The sequence below is a fragment of the Hesperophylax consimilis genome, chromosome 19 (assembly GCF_061612785.1).
Source record: "Hesperophylax consimilis isolate HC1 chromosome 19, BYU_Hcon_1.0, whole genome shotgun sequence".
Lineage (NCBI taxonomy): Eukaryota > Metazoa > Arthropoda > Insecta > Trichoptera > Limnephilidae > Hesperophylax > Hesperophylax consimilis.
The window spans coordinates 22,591,838-22,609,853 of record NC_142854.1 but is presented as its reverse complement, the minus strand read 5'-3'; the positions used below and the strand labels follow the sequence as shown (position 1 = coordinate 22,609,853).

The following is an 18,016-nucleotide window of genomic DNA, read 5'->3' as shown; positions in this document are numbered from 1 at the left end:
AAAAAAAAAAATTTAAAAAAAATATCACCCAGATCAGAAAGACTGTGAAGTCTCGGAATCGGAGAATTTTGGTAATTGTTGTGTTATTGAAGTAAAAAGGCAGAAGAAATGTCGGCATGATTTTTTGGGTACATGGATATTGATAAATTGAAGTACAGTGGTGCCTCACACAACGAACTTAATTCGTTCCAGGAGCAAGTTCGTTATGCGAAAAGTTCGTTATGTGAAACGCGTTTTCCCATAACAATACATGTTAAAAAAAATAATTCGTTCTGTAGCATAAAATATGGTAAGATGACATAAAAAAAGATAATTTTTTTGTTATTATTTTTATTTAGATACATCTAAAAACATAATGAAAAAAACACACATTTTTTAATTTTAAGAAATAATCGAATCTTGCACATCTTCATCCATTTTCCGCCGATGGTGCGCAAAAGAGAAATCACCTTCCTGCTTTTTTTAGAACCCATCATATAAAAAAAATGTTGAGTTTATCTTAAAAGGACGACTGCCGTGATACGTGTGCGATTTAATTCGTAATGAAGAACGATTGCTGCGATACGTGCGTAAGTTAAGCGTACTACGCAGTGACTAACGAGTCTAACGACTGCCTGCGCGGGAGGATGCAATTAATCGGCAGTGATCGTAGAAGATCGGGCGACTTCGTTGTGTGAAGCGAAGTTCGTTGTATGAATCGTGAAATGAACGAAAAGGAAGTTCGTTGTGTGCAGCATTCGCTGTGCGAGGCGATCGTTGTGTGAGGCACCACTGTAATTCGGGACAGTCAATTTTAAAATGTAGTATTCTTTGTAACAGTATGAAATCTGTGCTTATTCGACAATGTTCACGGAACTAGGACTGAATGGATTTGCCGGCCTGATGAGACACCGGGTCACTGGAGCCAGGATGCGGCTAATGGCCTCTGCCAACACGTTGGTGACTGCAGCCTACCAGCACCAAGCGCCACTCCTGAGTGAGCGCTGGGCCCAAGCGCACTCAAGACCACACCCTGCATAGTTTTCCTTATTTGATAATTTATTATATCTATTGTACAAAAAAAATGTATATCTATATGGGACGTGTGGGATTGCACAAACCTCCCCACATCCTGGAATAAAAAATATTATTATTATTATTATTATTATTCTTATTTCTGAAAGTTTCAACAGAGACATTTTTATCCAGGAGGTAATTGAAATCAATGTTTTGTATAGGAATATACAATTTATAGTTTATTAACCTTAAAAAAATTCCGTTGAATCTTTTCAATGTTATCTGAATGAATATTGAAAAATGGAGACCATAACTTAGAGTTATACTCAAGTTGGCCACCTGACAAGGGTTTTATATAACATAATAAATGTTCCTAAATTATTGAAATCTTTTTCAGCTCTCAAAAAAAAGCCAAGAGTCTTTAGGGCCTTGTTAATAATACTGTTAATACGACATACAAAGGTGAGTTTACGGTCGAACATAATGCCTAGATCAATATTTTTACTAACACAATTAAAATTTTCATAATTTAATGAATACTGAAAAAATATAGGATTATTTATTTTGGAAAATGAATAAACTGACATTTATTTGTGTTTAATGCTAATTTGTTGATTAAGCACCATTCAAAAAGATATCTCAAGTTAGTTTGAAGTGTAATACAATCATTAATGTGGTTAGTTTCATGACATCGGCAAACAGTAGAACGTTTATGTCAGTAAATACATCAACAATGTCGTTTATGAATATTATAAACAAAATGGGTCCTAGATGAGAGCCTTGCGGCACTGCACTTGTCGCCATAAATTCGTATGAATTTGTGCCATTTATTCTTAAACAAAGACTTGAAAAAATAACTAGCAAACAAATTTAGTAAATTACCGTAAATTCCAAGTTTAGCTAATTTATTGATTAATATTTTGTGACACACCTTGTCAAATGCCTTGCTGAAGTCAGTGTATACTGAGTCTACCTGGCATCTGTTTACTAAGGATTAATAATTAAGTGTAATACAATCATTAATGTGGTTAATCTCTTTATATAGTTTCATGTCATCAGCAAACAGAAGAACGTAGATCCGTGTCAGTAAATACATCAACAATATCGTTGATATATAGATGACAACGTCTTATTTGAGATAAAATGAAGACATTTAATGTTTACGTACATATTATTTTATGTGCCGAGTTGAATGACTATCGCTTTGTCATTGCGAATGTCATGATTTAATCTGAATATACAAAATGCAACTCATCGCGAAAATCGTCGATAAATCGCGAAAAACACACACGTCAGATGACTAGCAGAGATCGCATCTTTCAGATCGACGATAAATGTAATTACCAACAGTAATCATCCAATGGTATCAAGAGATAATAATATGATAAACATTTTCAATTATACGTATCATGATTATGTATTATTATCAAGATAGAATAACGCACAGAAGTTAGGTAACGACCTTAAGGCTCCATAGTGCAAATATGAATGTTAGAGGAGAGCGGTGGCGGCTCGTCTACGGAGGTCTTTTGGTCAATGACCACCCAAAAAAAGGAGCGAATGAGCGAAGAAAGGAGTGTAAAGGGGAATATATGATGCAAATGTGAATGGTAGCAGAAGTCGGGGACGCCAGAGGAAGACATGGTACGACCAAGTGAGTCGGGCCATGTCAAGAGTCAGAATAATAGAAGAGTATGTATCAGACGATGTATTAATGTGAATGAGGCAAGGAGTGTGTGCCAAGAACGAGTTGTTTGGCGGTCCGTCCTCTCTGCCTACCCTTGCGAGAAACGGCGTGATGGTTAGTTAGTTAGTTACCTCCGAAAATATGCTGCAATAGTATGAATATTAAAAAGGATTTAAAAAGTTACCCGATTATTAATTTTTTTTTAATATTCGTGCATATACGTACAGTAATAACGAGTTCCAGTGCTATCTAGCGTCCAAATGAGAAGCTACTGTATGTACCTAGCGTGGGTCACATCAAGTTTTGTCCCCAAGCTATCTCCTTTCTTTCTCTTTGCCATACAGACAAAGGAGGTAAACACTATCATGTCTGACGTATGTTTAGTAACATACAAATTTTATTTTAAAGGGATTTTCGGACGTGACCGCGGTCAGACAGAGATATCTAAGACATAAGATTATCAAGGTATTAGAGGAAGACGGAAAAAAATGTCAGTCGTAAGTTTTTTGTTTTATAAGTGATAGCCATCTTGAACTTGAATGTTAGTTCGTGAAATTGCTTATCCATTAAATTAATTGAATCATGGCAAACGTATTCAAATGAAGTGGCAATCAGTTTATGTTACAAGAGAGAAAAATAATCAATAAAATGAAAGTTATCATTTTTATCAGTGCATTTGCGGGTGCAATAAAATGAACTTACATATACTTTTGCTTTCATTGTTTACTTTTCAAGTCTACTGATAAACAATGGACTGAATTTGGAGTTAATACAAATTAAAATAAAAAAGCATTAATTAGTTATACGTGTAAATAACTAATCTTAAATTAAACAATATTGTTCTACCGGCTTCAGAATATGTGGGTAAGGGCAAATTAATTACATACATTGGCGTTTTTATTATTTTCATTACGCATTAGCAATATGTATTAACATTTCATATTATTTTTTTCGATTGACCTTCCACTTCTGGACCCCTGGAGCCGCCCTGGAGGAAAAGCTCGCTAATATTGAAAAACGATAGCGACATAAAACGGGGTTTCGCCAGAGACACATTTGAATTATTTCTGGTGAACGTATTACTAAAATCTCAAATGTTTCTGGAGGGATCCCTACGGATGTCAGTTATTTATATTTAAGATTAATAAAAACTATTAATTAATGTTTGTAAAATATTTGTCTAACAGGTGCGTTTTTATATAATTTTTGTTATCAGTAATTTTAGTTACAAAAAACGTAAAGTGAGCAATTTTTATTTATTTAAAACAAATTAATATTTCAAAAAATATGTCTTTTTTAAATAATGAAATTTAAAAAGGTATTTCATCAACTTTCAAGAGCAGTTTTTAGTTTTTGGATGCATTCATACTTGTCCCATTTTTTAAATTTTATTGCAAACCGGAAATTCTGTCAAAATATGTCAAAGGCGAACTCCTTAGTTCATCAGAGAAAACTGAAAAATGTGCAAATAATTAGATTGAGACAAGACGAGCGTAATTTTGTGAGTTTTTTGAGTCGCGTAATTACACTAGTATGTCGGCAGACAAATAAGATTGCATCGTCGCACAGTGGGCTGAAAATCGCCTTTCATAGACATAAAGACTTGAATTTTCAAGGGTATTTTTTTTGGCTACATATGGATTCTGCTGATCATTACTATGCTATAAAATTTCGTACGAAGCAATTGCGTGTACAAATGAAGGAGTTATCAATTTTTTAAGAAAAAATTGTATGGCACTGACATTAAAAATGAGGCTATCTCTGGAATCATAAGGTTGGCCATTCTATCCTTACACACAGATATACTACTATTTTTTTGTAATTTTTTGACATACTTCGTATAGTGGCGCAACGGGCGATTTTTTTTTTTTAAATCCTCAAATTTGAAAAAAACACTTTTTAATGTTGATGATTCATTTTAATGCTTATCAGCAGAATCCATTTCTAGCCAAAAAAAATACCCTTGAAAATTCAAGTCTCTATGTCTATGAAAGGCGATTTTCAGCCCACTGTGCGCCGTGTGGTACAATCCGGACTTTTATATAAAACCGAATGCAGCATAAACATATTCATTTGGCCTTAAGAGGAAGCTACAAGCCAAAAATGTGTATATTCTTGGTATACATTATATTGTAGGTAATAGGCATTCAAATCGATTGAAAAACGGAGTCTAGAAAAGTTCGATTTCACAATTTATTTTTTTTTAATTTATTTTGTAAATAATATTATAAGAAAGCAACAAAGTTAATCAATTGAAACTGTCACAGATAATCTTAGCTATAATAATGTATTTTTTAAAAGTTGTTTTCTTTACGCGTTCATACATTTATATTGAAAAAAAATATTTTTTAGTAGTTTACATTTATATTTTTTATTGAGTAATTTATATTTTTATTTGTATTCTACTCAAGCGAAGCGATAGGAAAACCTTCAATTTATCTAAAGCATATTTTTTGGTATTCATAATGTACACCAATTCGTTATAAAGATTAATCAAAATAGTGATTTAGCATTTGCCAGGGGTTATCCTTAGGAGATAGACAAATATAATCCCTAATTTTTTTGTAGACCTTTTTAAGATATACAATTCCGTAGTACATTATTTCGATGTATATCATAAGGTTTAGCCAGCGTTAGTAATGTAAGCGCCCGAAAATATTTTTTCACGCCTGGATAAACATTAACTTTTTTCTACTTTCTATAAATATAATATGCATGTATTATATATATATAAACCTTCTGGAAAAATGTCTAAATGATAGGTGAAAACCACAGACATAGGAATTAATAGACGAGAAGATAATGGCGAGGGGTAAAATCAACTGTTGAAGAACGAAGGGGGTGAAGCTGACTGTGATTCGTCAATAAATCAATCTGACAGTAAATAGGCATCTCGCATTATAATATCACCATTTACTTCTTAAAAGTAAAATCTGCTTTTGAATGAATAGACATTTTTACATGGGAGCGCAAATTACTCGCCACGTTATGAACAAATTTGCGAAGTCCAAATTCGGCAAAAAAATTCGGTTCTATTTTCAGACTCGAATATTTCGTTTAAGTATTTAGTTAAGACACTTTTATAAATGTTCATAATTTACTTCCCAGCAACCAACCAGCTTTGTGTTTCGCGTCCAGACATGTTTCTACAACTGATTCATATTATACGATGTGAATATGCTTAAAATAAAGTAAAATAATGCTTATATATGGAATGTAATACGACAATTGGGTTTATTCTCTTTTTCACATCTATTTTTACAAGTTTTCATAGCATTAGGTCAACATTTTGCCGTGTTATTTCGTAAAATGAACCGATGATGCCTCGACCATAGTTCGCACAAGAATGATGACGTCACGTTTTCAAATTTCACTTGAGGCCATATGCGAGCCCAGCCGGCTCAATGGAACCGGTATGGGGAGTGGGGATAATACGCTTTTAATCATTTAGGGCAGGTCTACTAATATTCATATGTCTATGGTGAAAACCCTATCAAAATCCGTTGCGTAGTTTAGAAGAACTAAGCGCACAAACAGACGGACGCGGATAGCGACTTTATGTTATTCTCTTAACAGATAATATAGTATATTATTCACAAATTTAATGAACTTATTTGGAATCTTATATTTGTAACAAATATAAACTTTGATAAATACGTAACGAAGAACTCCAAGATAAAAATTAGCATGTTATGATACGCCGCTATAATAAATTAAATTAATGACTTAGTAAAGCGTGTCTCAGAACGTATTTCGTTTTATATACTTAAAAATAAAAATAAAATCATAATGGTTTGAAATTTCAATTTTTAAAGTTAAGGCGATGCCATACGTAGTAATGCAAAATCATGTGTTTTTGGTTTGAATATTTGGTGGCCTAGAAATGTTTCAGATGCTTTAATTAAATAGTGCGAGTAGAATACATCTTGGCCTTTGAAATAAACGAGTATTTTTTAGATAAGTCTTTTTATAAGCCCAGAAAAAATTATGTAAAGGCCTATGAAAACTGCTTTAAAGTTAAAAATCTCCTACTTACGAACCCATTTTCGATTATGGTTTTATTGTATAATGTGGCAAATCAAGTTATTTATAAAATGATCGAAAAAAATTTAAATATTTATGCCTGAACATCCACAAAATAAAATCAAATGCACTTTTTGGCCATGTTTATTTCTTGCATAAATCAAAACAGGTGGATGGTGTGAAGCGGGAATTTAAGCCTTATCGCCATCTACGTAAGGTGTTATTGATAGCGGCTCGATTCAAAATATTACACGACGTAGTGCATCGCCTTAAGTAGCCCCATAGGAAAAAGTCCTCGGCGACCAGTTGATGTCTTCACTGCAACTAATTACACTTCATTTCTAACCAGTCTTTTCTTACGTAGGAAGTGGCTCCATTTTGCTAGAAAATGTGTTGCGATCGAAGCCAATCTGATTTTACATTTCTGGAGCCAAAAAAAATCCGCATCATATGGCAATATCGATCGGAACGCGAGACATTTCGAGACACCCTATATTTTTAGAGAAATTTTTAATTTCTCTCGATTCAATTTTAAGTTTGTATATTATATCAAAATGATATAAGAATGGCGGATCTGATAAAGAATTTAATGTGACAAGAAAAATAATATTGTCTGCGACGCAATTATCCACACTAGGAAATACAAAAATTAAGATAACTTGAAAAAATAAATTATTGAAAACAATATTTCTAAATAGAGGGTTTTCCAATAAGAGGTGTTATTTTGAATAGCCCGCTATTTCGGTAGATGTTACTTTTGAAGCTGTCATTTTTTGACATTTGACAAGTAGAAACTACGCCATTAATAAAAATGGAACGATGCACGCTTCAACAACGCATTGAAATTATTAAAATTCACTTGAGTGAATCAAATGCAAATCATCTTGAGTGATGAGGCCCATTTCCACCTCGGTGGCTTCGTCAACAAGCAAAATTGTCGCATCTGGGGCTCGGAAAACCCAAGAGTTATTGTTGAAAAGCCTCTCTATCCTCAACGTGTGACTGTTTGGTTTATGGTCCGGCGGAGTCATTGGACCTTACTTTTTCGAAAATGAGACTGGAGCAACAGTTACGGTGAATGGATCGCTATCGAGAGATTATTAATGATTCTTTATAGCCGGAATTGGATGGTATTGCTCTGGACAACGTTTACTTTCAACAAGACGGCGCTACATGCCACACAAGCAACGAAACCATTGATCTTTTACGATTGAATATCTAAATAACACCTCGTATTGGAAAACCCTGTTGTATAAAACAAAGACTATATCCGCGACTGTCTGTTTTTGCGTTTAGTTCTTCTAAACTATGCAACGAATTTTGAAGGTTTATATAACTGGCAAATATGCGCATTGATTAAATGCTGCATAAATGTGTGGTAATTATAATAATAATAACTATGACATGAAAAGTTTTTTTTAAAAAGCGGACTTGATCAATGACCGTACGGTGGCTAATTTGGCATCGCCACCGGGTGTCAGGAGTCGTGAGTTCAATTCCCCGACTGGCTACAATCAACAATCGACACAATCAACATTTCAAATTATTGTCAGGTTATTCGTAACCCGGGAATGTTTCTTTCTTTTAACTAAATAAATGGTCCATTGTACAGAAGGCATCCAGATAAGAAAAATAACTTTACTTTTCATATTATGGTATTAAAAAATGTCTTATCTTCCTCGTGATTTGAATCCAAGATATGTTTTTATCAACACCTGGGCGGTAGGTGGATATGATACCTGATAAATAACACAGCGTTAAATATACAGATTTACACACTTATCTGTGCGGGCAGTCAAAAGTCAAAAGGAAAACTAACCAACTACATAATTTGTTTTCGACCAAGAGGAAGCTACAAGCCAAAAATGTGTATATTCTTGGTATACCTTACATTGTAGGTAATAGGCATTAAAATCGCTTGACAAAAGGAGTCTAGAAACGTTCGATTTCAAGCAAAAAACTGTTTTTTTTTTATTTATTTGTACATTGGATACATAAGATGGGTTACAATTTTTATACAATAAACAATCGTTGCATACGTTACATTACAATGGTTTACAATGTGAAAAAAAAGATTTAAACTAAAGATTTTACGCGTGTATTAAACATAGAATTCGATTTCATTAAAAATCATTTTCATATATATATATTTGTTTGCTAAACTATGTAAGCGAGTTTGCTTCAAAATTTGTTTGTGAACGGTGACGTTGAAATAGCGTTGTGAGTAGGTACTCTTATATTGACTAGACTCGGGTGTTCGCAACAGTCGGGCTCCGAATTTTCAATAAAAACATAAGTCGCTGTATGAATGTGAATGAGGCAAAGAGTGTTTGCCAAGACCGAGTTGTTTGGAGGTGCGTCCTCTCTACCCACCCCTACGGGGAAGTGGCGTGTTGGTTAGTTTGTCTTTTCATAGATCGCTTAACCTTATTCGATAAAAAGGTGTAGTGTGTCTTTTTAGACCCATGCAGGGTTAAATCTTCGATTTAATCATACGTGTATTGCACAAAACTTTTACGTGAATTTGCTACCAAAAATTCGGCTAACTTGCTGGAAGGTTGGTAATAACACTAAGAAAACACGTGAAAATGTAATTAATGCTGAATGCCGTAGCCTAAACGCTACGCCATCACGCAACGGGTACACATCGTCCGTAGCATAAAGGCAACGTCGGCACAGGTTAAAGGTTAACTGACAGCTGTCAGCGAAAATATATAATACACCTGCTTGGAAAATGCTTCAAACTCGATTAAAAAGTTTATTTTTAAGTATAAATGGCTGAGAAATCCTTCATGAGCCGATAAATTTTGTCATCGTGGGCTTTATAAGTGAGAAATGCAATACAAACTTTGCCCCCAGAATAATGATAAAGAACCGAGAATTCTACAGACTCAAGCCAGGGTCATTGGTTATAAAACGGAATTGTGATTGGTTATTATATTATCACGCTCAACTCTAAGAAGCTCGTTTTTAGACAGACACACACAACACAACACCGATAAATTATTGAACAAAATTGGCTTAATTAGATAAGCGATATAAAAAACCGGTATTATAGTAGAGTACTTGACAAACCAACTTGATATTAATAATATATCAAAAAGACAGACCGGTAATGTCCTACGAGATATATGAATACGTATGCACGTACATCATAACACATCCTAAAAGAATACTCGACAGAAATTATCAATGTCAATCTACCTCGTTAATTTAAAACGCTTAATTTGAGGTGAAAAATAGTATCTCCGATAAATTAATCAATGAAATAGCAAAGAGACATACCTCGCCTAGGAATTTGGTAACATCGTACACACTGTTGTGAATAATTAGCCAAGTACTCTTGTTGTCACTGTGCTTCGAAACTTCCGCGCGAGAGAAGAATTTGATTTCCGCCATATTTATTTCACAAACTTAACTTCGATATTACGGCAAACACTAACGCGTCTGGCGATTTTATTACGCGAATGGGTCTGATAAGTAATCAGAGATAGTTGAACGAGGAGCTTCGCACCCGAACGCAATCGTGTTAATGAGAAATTGATAGAAATTCGACCGAAGGATGACAATGCACTTCACAATAGCTTCGGCGACAGCGGAAACGTCAGATTTCAGATTGGAAAAAATACACGTGTACCAACAATACCAACATGCATGTGTCAAATCTGGCGCGGTGGAAACTCATTTTAAAATGTATATTTTTAGGAATCGTCATTGAAAAACCTTTAAAAATTGTTAATAATAATATTATTCCTAAAACCATGCTTAAGAACAAACACAAATTTAACTAATCAAAACAGAATTTGAAACGTCAGGAAAATGTGGGGTTAAATTGAACAGGTGTTGGAGAATTTCCATCACTTTACTTACTTCAACCAACATAGGTCACATTGATATTAATATATATATATATTTTATTAATTATCTAAAAGAGCAATGATGCTAAAAAATAGATTTATGAATTTTAGAAATGTAATAACTGATGATATAGTTAGACAATCAACAACCATCCTAAAAACATTCTAGTCGCGCGTTGAGATTTCTCCATAGAAAAAGTTCTGTTTTGACAGAAGCTCAAGCTCAAAAAATATAAGATCTTGGATCTTGAACTATTCTCATCACTCATATTTCATTGCGTGATTCTCAAAATGCAATCAACAAAAGTATTAAGCACATTTCTCACTCGTAAGAGTTTAATTCAAGCATCATGCTTCAACCAGGTAAACATTTATAATCTACAATTTAAAAAGACTGCTCTTCACCGCGACTAAATAGGTTATTTTTATTTTTAGGTTAACTGCTACTCTACAACTAAAAAGATTCCGCTTCCCGTAAACAAACTAAAAGAGACGTTTTCAGCCAATACCCAGACAGTGAATGGACCGCCCTACGATAAGAAACCCTTCAAAATTCCCCTGGAAGCTGGAAAAAAATATTCTTGGTGTTTGTGCGGCAAATCAAAAAGCCAGCCAATCTGCGACGGAACACACAAAGATATATTCTTGAAAATCAAGCAAAGGTTTGTAAGAATTTTACAATTGATAACATAGATCATTGTAGAAATGTATTTGTACAACGCCCTTGAGGTGATTTTGTATCCAAGTATTATTATTACAAGAAAGCAATATAATTATTCGGGATCGCTGGCCACGCTTAATACGATATATATTTGAAATAAAACCTTTTTATTCACCTTAGCTACTATAAAAGGAAACTATCTGCATTTGGGAAGATTTGGGATTTTAACATTCTAATTTTAACTAGCTAACTAACTAACCATCAGGCCTTTTTCCGCAGGGTTAGGCAGAGAGGACGGACCGCCAAACAACTCGGTCTTGGCACACACTTCTTGCCTCTTTCACATTCATACATCGTCTCATACATACTCTTCTATTATTAAAATACATCTAATTTTAAACTACGTAAAATGAAAATTGTATGGGATGACAATCATTGCCAATAATTTCTGTCAACGATATTTTCATATGTTGGTATTCCTAATACTACACCAGGGTCTAGAAGGAAAAAGTTATTACCATTTAATTCATGTATATTAGGTTCTCACTATTTTGGGGGAACTCTGGAAATAAAATTAAATAAATAGTTTTTTAACATTTTTTTCTATAATTTTGTATGTAAAAAAAACCTAACCTATCTTATACTAATATAACCTGATCTAACCTAACCTAATCTATACTAACCTACCCTTATCAAACCAATACTAACCTAATCTTTATTTAAATATATTTTTATTTAAAAAAAAATGGCCAAATAGCTTTACTTTATTTATAGAGTTCCGCCAAAATAGTACCTACCTAAAATGCATGAATCAAAAGGTAATAACGTTACTTCTAGCCACTCGTATAATATCAGGAATAACAACATAAGAATATGTCATCAACAGAAATTATTTTAAATGCCTGTCATCCCATATAACGAAGGTGAATGTACAATCTACCTAAAATCAGTTTATTCAGCGTCAGTTTCACCAGGATCATTTTCATTAGCGATTGGGCAAAACTATACATTTTTATCCAATTAACCCAGTTCGGATTAACAGAAAAATTGAAAACAAAACCGTCTGTTTCAAATTGGGCTGACTTTCAATTTCCTTTGTTGCAGGCCGATCAGGTTTGAAGTTGAGGAGACTAAGGATTACTGGTTATGCATGTGCAAGCAGACCAAGAACAGGCCATTCTGCGATGGATCCCACAAGAGCCAGTTTGTGCAAGATGCTGTCACCAAAATATAGTTCCGGACGGTTCCATGATCAAACAGAACGCTGACAAAATAGAGTTACATGACCAAATTACACACGCATGAATTTCACTTATCAAATTATTGCTCTGCCAGAATTACACACGGGCAGAATTATGCATGGAGAGAATTACACGCGTCAAAAAAAACATAACCTAACTTAAACTTTTGTTTTTTTTTTTTTTCACATAAGAAATTTATTTAGCACTCACACAGGGACCGCACACAACACTGTAGTGCGATGACGCATCACATGAACGAATGCGTTGTTGTAGATTCTTGCGACTTATTGTGTTGTGTACCTAGGGTTGCCAGCTCCTGTTTTATGAATTAGAGGATTTGATACGATTAAATAAAGGACATGTGATGAAAATAAAGGACATCAATATTTTTTTATTAAAATGCTGTTATGGTATCAGTACTTACATTTATTAATAAAAAAACATTGTTATTAGGCTAGCATTACACTTGTAAGTTTTTTCGTAAATTTACGACTTCTAGCCAATGGGCGCATTGGATTTTCAAAATGCAAGATGCCCATTGGCTAGAAGTCGTAAATTTACGAAAAAACTTACAAGTGTAATGCTAGTCTATCACAATGTTAATCGAAGCCAAGTAAGTAGTACGACCTTAATTAGTCATTTTGCATTTAAAGTAATAAATAAAGTTAATACTTGGTATTACTTTTGGCTGCTCTAAGAGCTTCTTCGTTTTCTATAATGAAATTATAAAATTGTTTGCATTTCATGTTGAAGTTCGACTTTATTTGTAGTTCTGCTTTTACATTATCAATATTTAACTTATTTCGGTTTTTGGTCCACGTATTCGTACACAAGGAAAAAATCCTTTCGGCTTGGGCGTTAGAAACGGGGATTGAAAATACGTATTGTATTATTTTTAGCAGATTCTTGTTTTCATCCGTAGATTTGAGAATCTGAATCCAAATATCAAGAATATTTTCACACTTCTTATCGTCTATAATTTTCGTCAGGAGAGGCTTTAATATACAGAACTCTTCAAACAATGCATTAAGGTTACTATATATCAAAGTATTGTCCTCTATTGAAGATTTTAAATTAGAGGACAAGATCAATTTTTGGGTCTGAAATAGAGGACGTCCTTTAAAATAAAGGACGTCTGGCAACCCTATGTGTACCGTACCTTAACCTCTAGTAGCCATTTGCAGTGTTGAGGAATTAAGCCCACGCTTGGTACGAAACTCTACAATTGCAGTGTTGACTAGCGGTGTGTGCGTTCAGCCGGAATGAGTTCTTGAACCTTAGTCCTTTGCAGGAAGCGAATCCCACTCCTACTCCTTTTTCAAATCAACCACCCATCTCTAGTGTTGACCTTTTTTAAAAGAGCGATGCACGTCAATGCTAATAACCTAACCTATTATTTTACCATGTTCTGTTTTGTCACTGTTCTGTTTTACCCACTGAATAGAAACATAAGCTTGTTATATTACTGCTCCATACATAGCGATGATTAATGCTTTCCAGAATAAAAAATTAAGTTTGGCAGTATTTTCCATACATACAAAAAGTCATTTTCCAATATAAAATTATCAACCTTAATCTTTTTATATTGGAAAATGTCTAAATTTATATATGATATTCGGTTTTTTTTCTGTACAAAAGGAGATTTATTAATAAAATCTATTGTTTGAATCAGTGATTATTACCATTTTCCAATATAAAAATATGGGCTTTATTTTTTTATACTGGAAAATAAAGCTTTAAGTTTGATATTCTGTAATTCTATGGAAAGAATTAAAATCATTATTAGTTTTCTAGTTTGAAATTAATCTATTAACTTTAACCAGTTGATTTTTTACACAAAGTTATTTTCAAACACAAAAATACAGACTTTAATTTTTTTTCTGGTAAATACTGCATTATTCTTATCGAATACTATTTTTAATTTTATGTAGTATAATTTTTAGGCAATAAATGCAGTTATTTGTTAATATATATTAGTTAGTTATGAAGTTATTTTGTTTTATTTATGTGCCCTTCGTAAAAACTGTCGAAAATACTGTCAGTATCCCCCTGGTGAAAAACAATAGTCATAATCAGCAATTTATTTTAGTAGCTATGTTTATTGACCAGATTTGAATAACTAAATATTCCTTAACCTCAAAATTCCGAAATTGGGAAAGCCGTAGTTCCACTGGCTTCGGAAAGTTGAGATTCTTTTGCAGTATCACATAAAAAATTTTAACCTCAAACTAATTATTATTATTATTAATTGGTTTCATAGAAATCATTCTGTCTCCCTTACTGTCATGGTGAGAAATATGATCGAAATGGTGTTAAAAAAAGAGAAAACACCACGCTTTATTTTCAAATCTAGAAGTTAACCACAGAAGAATTAAAATGTGCATCTCTGTGATACCAAAGAATCCAACTGCAATTTGAATAAAATTTATTAAACTTTGTGAATTTTTTATAAGAAATGACAAAAAAATGAGGTGACAATAATGTTTATAATACATTTGTTGAGTAAAATGTGTTTTTCTTTGACAGTAATTTTAGTAAGAATGATTTTTAAATGTAAAATGAGTCATTTTTATATATCCATTCCAGATTTTAATATTTTTATATATCCATTCCAAATTTTAATACTGATTTCAAAAATTATACGATTAAAGTCAAACTTGGTTATAACGAGTACGATGGGACTGACTAAATTTGCTCCTTATGGCCGTTAATCATAATATGAGTCGTGTTATTTCTATACCCGCTATATCAACTTTCATTGATTTGGAGAAAACCGCAAAAAACTGTCACATCTCTAGCGTACATAAGTAATTGCATTACAATTTTTTATATAATGAATTGGAGTAATAAAATATCGAAAAGCATTTATTTTTCTACATTTGTCTAACAATAATGAATTAATTTCGATAAATAAAATGGATAAAGCGGATTTTGATAATCACTTCGTGATATAGAGGCTTTTGAAAGTCAACTGAGCCGACATGGCGGGTTTAGAAACACACGCGTAGATCATTTTGACACACAAGCGTGGCGGCCATGTTGTATTTTGGCAAAATAACTGCTTGTGATTGGTTGAATCCGATTTAGCGCGTTTTGATAGTAACTTTCTGTATGATATAGCGGATTTGGTTTCTCACTCGCAGTATTAACATGGTTTTTGGTCGTGATAAGGAGGGTTTTGAAACTCAATTTTAGGCTCCTCTTGTTGCTCGCAAAAATGTGAACAAGATATCATACTCAGATCATTTTGTCAAAAAATCGGATATAGAAATTATAGGAATCATATCCAAAATAGGTTTTTTAAAAGTCATATGTACCTACCTCTACTATCAATATATTCGCTAAAGTACAGCATATTTTGAAATACAAGTAGGTATTACCTATTAAAAAAATTATTATTACTCAAATTTATTATCAATGATTGTTTTTAAAATTTCGCTTTCATGCTTATCAATTTCATCTTCAAAACAGTCAACGCATTATAACTATCATCTCCTGGTTTAAGACTTTGAAAAAAAAAATCACTAAATTGTCTATCTCATTATCACTACCTTTGCGTACTGTACCTACTGCTTGTAAAATCGCACTTGTCATAAATAACTAGCTTGCTGGATTGTTTTGGTTTTAGGCTGTAAAATTTGAATTGTCAAAAACCAGTGATGCACAACCTGCAGTCCCATTCTTGCGGCCTGCATGTAAATTTCACACGGCCCACTTGGCTATAAAGAAAAATTAAAAATTTTGGTGTAATTCTTGACAACCCTGGCTGAGAACATTTTTTTGTAGAGTTTTGGTTTATTTATGCTGCATTTCCTAGTTGGAACCTGGAAATTTGAAAACCCGGTTTGCATAACACGAAATACCAAAAATCAACAGAAAGCTTGTAGGTCGCGGCCTGAAAAAGTTGTGCATAACTATTATAAATTTAGCTCCTGCAGGGTTGTCGGTACTCGTAATTAGGTACCTCCATAAACATATTTAATGGTTGTAAAACAAAATTTACGATGAGTTGTAATACAAAAGAAGACATAAAAAGGTAACGAATTTGCGAAGCTCTAATTTCACACGACTGTCGCAGATTTGATGACAATTTTACATTGTGCCCGATGGATAGCAAATGGTTCACATAGCCAACAATCTTATACAGGTGCCATAAAAATATGTATCCGTTCATGTATTCAGAAATTGTGTTCACAAAATTATTTCCTCGGTATATCAGTAAATCAACCTCGTTATAACAGTCAACAATCATATGCAGATAAGGTTGAACTAAAATATTGTTTTGTAATTGCTCATTATAGCCGTGAACTCGATCGTTATAACTAAGTTCGATTGTATTTCCAATAATAAAATATGAAAGCGTATTTCAAATTTTAGTTCAAAACATAGACATATGAATATTAGTAGACCTGCCCTAAGTGATTAAAAGCGTATTATTCCCCACTCTCCATACCGGTTCCATTGGAGCCGGCTGGGCTCGCGTATGGCTTCCCGTGAATCTTGAGAATGTGACGTCATCATTCTTGTTCGAACTAGCGTCGAGCTATGGTCGAGGCATTTTATGAAATAACACGGCAAAATAGTGGCTTGTGATATGAAAACTTCTAAAAATAGATGTGAAAAAGAGAATAAACCCAATTGTCGTATTACATTCCATATGTAAGCATCATTTTAAGCTTATTCACGTTGTATAATATGAATCAGTTGTAGAAACATATACTATCACATCGAGCCAACATTGGTCGAATGTAGCGATTCCCAAGTGTGCGCATCGTTGTTACTGGGAAGTAAATTATGAACACTTATAAAAGTGTCTTAACTCAATACGTTAACAAAATATTCGACTCTGAAAATAGAAGAAATTTTTTTTCAAAGTGGAAATACTCTGAACTTCTGACAATATGCAAGAGATCTGAGGGGTCAAAGGAGAAAGAAATGCTTGTGTAAAATAGCTGCAACGCAGGACCTCCACCAATACATGAATAAGGCTTACTCACCGTATTCCGTATCTCCTTTTGGCTTGAATCACTATTGTACACACTTTATAAAATTGAATCTTAGCTTCTTCTTACAATTAAATACAATACAAACACATCTTCTTATATAAAAATTCAGCCTGTGAATGTTTGTGATGGCAAAAACTCAACAGGTAGTCATCTGATATCGCTGAAAATTTCAAAGTTTGTTTTTATCTGTATTTTTTTGGCACAGACATATGAATATATAGACTAGAAATTAAAGGTGAGGGGTAAAATCAACTGTTGAAGAACGAAGGGGGTAAAGCTGACTGTGATTCGTCAATAAATCAACCTGACAGTATGTAGGCATCTCGCATTATAATATCACCATTTAGTTCTTAAAAGTAAAATCTGCTTTTGAATGAATAGACATTTTTACGTGGGAGCGCAAATTACTCGCCACTTTATGAACAAATTTGCAAAGTCCAAATTCGGCAAAAAAAAATTTCTTCTATTTTCAGAGTCGAATATTTTGTTTACGTATTTAGTTAAGACACTTTTATAAGTGTTCATAATTTACTTCCCAGTAACAA

The 18,016-nt window shown here is 33.3% G+C and overlaps 2 protein-coding genes across 2 annotated transcripts in view; one reads left to right on the top strand and one right to left on the bottom strand.

Annotated features, from left to right (window-relative positions):
• The window catches only part of LOC149415013 (cytochrome b5-like), a 37,188-nt gene extending 26,900 nt beyond the window's left edge, over positions 1–10,288 (bottom strand). The window contains exon 1 of the mRNA XM_089643520.1: positions 9,992–10,288. Within this exon, the coding sequence (XP_089499646.1) occupies positions 9,992–10,105 (114 nt within the window). The 5' untranslated portion in view covers positions 10,106–10,288. The remainder of the gene's footprint in view (positions 1–9,991) is intronic.
• A 492-nt stretch (positions 10,289–10,780) lies between these two features.
• Positions 10,781–12,749, top strand: LOC149415012 (uncharacterized). Its single transcript, XM_089643213.1, has 3 exons — positions 10,781–10,926; positions 10,999–11,225; positions 12,329–12,749. The coding sequence occupies exons 1-3, from the start codon at positions 10,855–10,857 to the stop codon at positions 12,456–12,458; spliced, it is 429 nt and encodes a 142-aa protein (XP_089499339.1). The 5' UTR covers positions 10,781–10,854; the 3' UTR covers positions 12,459–12,749.
• The last annotated feature ends 5,267 nt before the right edge of the window (positions 12,750–18,016 follow it).